We start from the raw sequence: 6,000 nt of genomic DNA, 5'->3' as shown, positions 1-6,000 counted from the left end.
TACGCAAGCGAGCGGTTTTAACCACGAACTCAAAACGCTACAATCATCATCTCACCTTGTCAAGCTGCTCATGGCTGTTCAAATATTATTTTAATTCACAAAACTTAACAATTCAACATAATTTCGTCAACTCTACGTTACATGTGGGAAAGTAAGTAGCTGAGTGATCCTAACGTGCCATACTGTTTAAAACTCAGTGGCGAGTAAATATATGTCTAGAAAATATCGCATATTTGATTCTTTAATTTAAAATAATAGGGTCAAAAGATCACGAAATTGAAAAAAGGAGCACTTTTCGAGGCCACATGTCTGACAGCACCGACGAAAAAAATCTGACAGTGACATACCTATGACAAAGCTATTCACAATGACAGTTGGCACAGATAACTCAATCTGATAAGTTTTTTATGACTCTGGACTCTAGTCTTTTCACCTTCAATCTGAAATGAACATCGAAATGACGTCAGACGAAATAAAAATATACCATCAGCTCGAAACTTCAGCTGACGTCACCAAAATGGCGGCCACGCGCATTAGCAATTTGTGGGACTTCAAGTACTAGGCTTTTTGTATCTACACCACATTATACGGTAGAAGTAATAAGATGGTACGTACGTAATCTTATGTCCCTACTCTCGCTAGCTACTTTGCTCTCATGCAGTTTCTTTTCATTTAGGTAGAAGGTGGGTAGAAGCATGGATGTACTTAATAATAAGAGACGTATTTAATAATAATTCTTCTTTTTAAATTCTTTGGATACAAGTTAGCCCTTGACTGCAATTTCATCTGGTGGTAAATGATGATGCAGTCTAAAATGGAAGCGGGCTAACCTGGAAGGGATATGGCAGTTTTAAACTCTACATTTCTACCTGTGCTTTCTACACGGCATCGTACCGGAACCACATATCACTGTATACTAGTCTGACCGGAACGCTAAATCGCTTGGCGGCACGGCTTTGTCAGTAGGGTGGTAACTAGCCACAGCCGAAGCCTCACCAGACCAGAACTTAGAAATTATAAAATACTAAACCCTTCCAGGCATCGAACCCGGGACCTTCACTAATAAGAGCACAGCAGTTACCACTACGCCAGGGAGGTCATCATAGACCTCTCGTCTCCCGGAGGTGATGGCGATCGTCACACTGTATGTACCTGTCATTTACCTCATCTATCCACGTTTTATCGTAATCGAGCCTCTGGTAGAAAGACTTATTCACAGACGTCACCGACGTCACCGACGTCACCGACGCCCGCTTGTATACTCTGTCAAGTACGAGAAATGAAACGCCGGGGTCGGTCGACAGTTATTTTAATTTAAAATTTCAAAAAAGCAAATACAATAATAATCTCCGCATGACTCGTCTCATAAAGCTTTACAGTAAGTAAGGTGTACATCGGGTGTACGTCACAATAAATATAATATAACAAACAGGGAAACACCGGCGCGTGCCTCTCCCTCGCTCTCCCTCTCCCGCCCTCTACTTGTCCTTGTCTTCCGCCTTCCTGCCCAGCGGCACCGCCGCCCGCACCCTGCAACGTACAACGGTGAGTTACACAAACTTGCTTTGCATCTGTGGTCGATCATCGGGAAATGAACAAACTGGTTGCTCTTGACATTAAATCCCAGGTATGATAGACGTTCGCTCACTATTGGCTACAATGCATTGTTGCAACAAGAATACCATAAATTTAGCCAATTACAACAATTTGAGATTGTAATAATGATTGATACAGTTTTTCCGCAATCGACCAACAATTTTGTGAGGTTCTGGTAATATGCAGAGTTGGTAAAACTAAGAGTCGTAAGTCTAACGACTCTTAGTTTTACCCGTTGTCTCGATTAAAAAAAATATCTCGATTGCGATTCTTTTAATTGTTGAAACATCTCTGAACCGTGTTTCGCTAATCTATAGCAGTTTTATTAAGATGTTGCCTGATGAGTCGGTAAAGTAGTATAGTCGGTAAAGTAGTGCAGTACGTACTTAGCTGAGATCTCGTTAATCTTGGAGCGCGCCAGCTCGAGGTTGGCGTCCACCTGCGTCTTGTTCATCTCGTATGCCTTGGGCAGCGAGAACAGCGCTATCCACGCTGCAAACAACAAAATACCGTGTTAACAAACAACACCATAATATCACTGTTATCGACGATCGTGGTCCAATACCACTTTAGTGTTAAGTATCGAATCAATATACAGAATAAACAACTAAGTGCAGGCCGTTCACTTTAACTTGTCCCTTGACGTCATGTTGGCACCACTGCAAATCACACAATAATAAACCTTAAGTTCTAAGGATTAAACCAACCAAAGCAATGGTGCCAACATGACACAGGTCAAATTATAGTGAACAGAGTGTACATCGCAAAATTTTGACGGCTTCCAGGTTTTTTGTCTGAGTCCACTGTCACTACACAGTTAGAAGCTTAGTACATCGAAGCTCTACTACCCTGAGTGTGCCTTGGCTCGGTCAAGCAAACCTCTCTATCAGAAGCGGTTCAGTTCCAAACTCCTAAAACCCTCATGTCCTCCTTCACTCCGTCATTCCTCAAGGCTATATGACTCTCCAATTTGCTGTTCAGCAGTTTTTGGAACTCCTGACGTAATGCGTTGGATAACATGTATACCTAGTTTGAAGGCTAGACAATGTAACGGCAATCGGCATAAATACTGTGTTACTTGTGTCATGAACCGTGATAGTTAGACAGTTGAAATTTTTACAGATGATGTATTTGTGTTGCAGCTATAAAAACAATTACTAAAAAACCGAATAATATACATATTTAAGAGGGCTCCCATACAACAAACGTGATTTTTTGCTCGTTTTTATAGATAATGGTACGGAACCCTTCGTGCGCGAGTCCAACTCGCACTTGGCCAGTTTTTATTTTATCTTATTAAAGGATCGAATAGGCTTGCGCTTGACGATAATCATGCCTTAAAGGAAGCAATGATGAATTTGTGATTGTAACGAATGCGCCCAAAACGATTCTGACCAAGATATATGTACATTGTAGATGTAACCATGAAGCAGTTGCAATTGACGCTTACCGAGGATGATGAGCGTGATGCCGTTGAAGCAGGCGCCCACGTACGTGAGGCACCACAGCAGCACGCCGAACTTGAGCGAGTCCACCAGGTCCTCCACCAGGAACAGCCTGCAAGCACAACCAAATGTTTCTCTTTACACTGTGGTATAAGTACGAGTACAAGTCCGAGCTTGGTTACTGATCGGTTCCACTCGCCTCGTAGTTCCAAGCGGTCGTAATGATTGGCGAGAGCTGTGTACTTATTATCTTTGGAGACGTATGACGACGACGAGACGACTTACCTGCGCAGCTCACTGAGTGCGGCGTTGAGGTGTGCGGTGGCGGCGGCCGCCAGCGACTGCGCGCGCTCCGCCGACACGCTCAAGTCTTTCTCCAGCAGCCATCTGAAACCATCCACCACACGCCTTACTACACCAACCAAATATACAATTAGTACCTATAGTCCGCGACACGTTGAGATGGGAACCGAGGTATGAAGCGGGTGTGCGGGGCGTTCCTTCCCTGATTGCCATCTCGAGCTGACGCGGACTATACCAGATTTGCGATAAGCGCTCCAAGGACGGGCCGGTGACGCCCCTGCAGAAACCGATCCAGGGTATTCTTAGACTGCATCACCATCAGGTGACATCTCACATCGCAGTCGTAACTTGTATAAAAAATAAAACAATAAAAAATAAAATAAATTGTGCGAACTTTGTCAAATTGGTATGGCTCAATCATAACCGGCAGCAGACGCTGCAGCCTGCAGCCTGCAATGTGCCTTTGTGTCTTCTATATAGCCAACACTTGGAGAGACTTTTTTCAGTAAGTTTGTATCGATAAATGTTTTTCAAGTCAAAATAGAATTTAACAGTGAAAAATAAATATTTAATTATTTAGCAATTTGTTACATTTTGACCAATGTTTAGGACAATTAGGTAACCAACTATTTTGTTTCAATGTCATTGTAAAAACTCGTCTAGATCTAAAATGGAGTACACACCAAATTGTCAGAACATCGTTGTTTTTAAACTTGTTGCTAAGGCGTTACATTTTACTTTTGAATAAATTGCTCTTTTAAAAAAATTGTCCCAAGTTGTTGAATTAAAGTTCAGGGTTATTTATCTAAGACGCTCAATAACAACTAGATAGGTATCGCAATATATTCACTGAATACTAAATATGTACCTAATATGATAATCACAGAATAGACAACTGAGTTCGCAAATCAAACTAATTTTTGTAGCATAGTAACTTGAACTTAAAACAGAAAATTCAAACTGAACAAATACAAGTCTGTTGACAGTTGCCACGCTCAGCAACTGGATCCTCTTGTATAGCAACCATTTGAATTCGTTTTGCCCCAAAAATTGTATGACATGACGTTCAACCATTGCGGAGCAAGGGGAGAATGAGGTACATAGTTTTAGAGCCTCAATAGCTCAACCGGTAAAGGAGTGGACTGAAAACCGAAAGGTCGACGGTTCAAACCCCGCCCGTTGCACTATTGTCGTACCTACTCCTAGCACAAGCCTGACGCTTAGTTGGAGAGGAAAGGGGAATATTAGTCATTTAACATGGCTAATATTTTATTAAAAAAAAAAAAAATTACTTGGGCTATTGCAGTGGGTGATTTGCATTATAAAATGAGCCACCACAGTCCACACATCAAATATTTTATCGATTTGACACAAGGAGGCCTCTAAAATGGGTTGTGTGCTCATGTATAAAAGAAACATTTTTCAAGCTGTTATATAAACAGCTCGAATTTTGTTTTCATGTTTCACTAAAGTTACACTGACAGCACAAATGTATTTACGTAAATTATGAAGTTAGTTTGGGACTGGAGGGCAACAGGCGAAATAATTCATTCAAGCGCGTAAAAGAAAAAACTTTCGTTTTGGCAGGTGAGCGAGGTGCCCAAAAATCTTTGATTTTATTGCAAGATTTCACCATTACATCATTGGATTGCAAATTCAGCAATGGACCATCAGAAAGTGCCCCTACACAATCATAGCCAATCTGAACAAATGATTTGACTTTGACTTTGATATGCTTGCGCTTCACGACGACGTCGCCTAGAAGATGCCCATTCCCTCTTGTCTTGAAGGTTAACAGGAAACACGGATGCCGGAAGAGTATTCCGCACGCTAGCGGTTCGTATCAGAAACGTTGAACAGAAACGTTTCGTGCGAGTGGATTGCATGTCGACCACATAAGGATGCCAACGTTCACGGTTCACGGTTCACACACGGAGTGTCACGTACGTAGTATGAGAGTTGACTGACAAACAAGACTGACAGCCTCAACGGTTAGGGATTTGCGGATTGAATTCCGAAAGGTCGGCGGTTCAAACTCCGTCCGTTGCACTATTGTCGCGTCTAATCCTAGCACAAGCGTTACGCTTAGTTGAATATAAGTCATGATGAAGACGTGGCTAGTATTGTTCTGTTTTTCAACTCACTTGAAGGGATGTCCGTCGTTGGTCTTCTGTACGGCCTGCAGCACGTTCTTGTAGATGCGGAAGGCGACGGCGGCGGACAGCGCCAGCAGCGAGCTGTAGGCCAGCACTGACACCACGGAGCAGCACGCCAGCGCCACCAGCAGCGCCAGCCCCGCGCCCAGCGCCGCGCCCGACCGTGCTGCCGACCGCCAGTAGATCAGGGACTCCACTGGAAACCACACACACGTATTCTTAGAACCACACGCTTCTTGAAAATCAATTCACCCTCACTCGACGATGTATAGCTCACACCAAATTTTCTGGCCGCTCCAGTCCTCTGAACGGGACATTTAGCATCTGTAAATGATGGCGCGAGAGAATTAAATTATTACATTTTGCTGTTTTGCTAATCTTTCTTGGCGTCGCATTCGGAAATACTTTCAAAGTTTCAAAAAAGTTTTCACTTTTGGGTGGAAACATATAACAGCCTGGGTGACATGATATATTCACAACAAAAAGTTCTATTATGTTGG

The 6,000-nt window shown here is 42.7% G+C and overlaps 1 protein-coding gene across 7 annotated transcripts in view; it reads right to left on the bottom strand.

Moving 5' to 3' along the window:
- Positions 1–1,293: 1,293 nt before the first annotated feature.
- Positions 1,294–6,000, bottom strand: part of Rtnl1 (reticulon) — a 35,088-nt gene continuing 30,381 nt past the window's right edge. For all 7 annotated transcript variants that reach the window (XM_069500077.1, XM_069500079.1, XM_034971398.2 and 4 more), the window contains 5 exons: positions 5,489–5,696; positions 3,327–3,428; positions 3,047–3,153; positions 1,983–2,088; positions 1,294–1,530 (listed from right to left, as the gene is read on the bottom strand). In XM_069500077.1, coding sequence (XP_069356178.1) covers positions 1,479–1,530; positions 1,983–2,088; positions 3,047–3,153; positions 3,327–3,428; positions 5,489–5,696 — 575 coding nt within the window. In that variant the 3' untranslated portion in view covers positions 1,294–1,478. The remainder of the gene's footprint in view (positions 1,531–1,982; positions 2,089–3,046; positions 3,154–3,326; positions 3,429–5,488; positions 5,697–6,000) is intronic.

Source organism: Maniola hyperantus, chromosome 8 (assembly GCF_902806685.2).
Source record: "Maniola hyperantus chromosome 8, iAphHyp1.2, whole genome shotgun sequence".
Classification (NCBI taxonomy): domain Eukaryota; kingdom Metazoa; phylum Arthropoda; class Insecta; order Lepidoptera; family Nymphalidae; genus Maniola; species Maniola hyperantus.
Note: the sequence above shows the minus strand (reverse complement) of the source record. Positions and strands in the feature narration are given on the sequence as shown.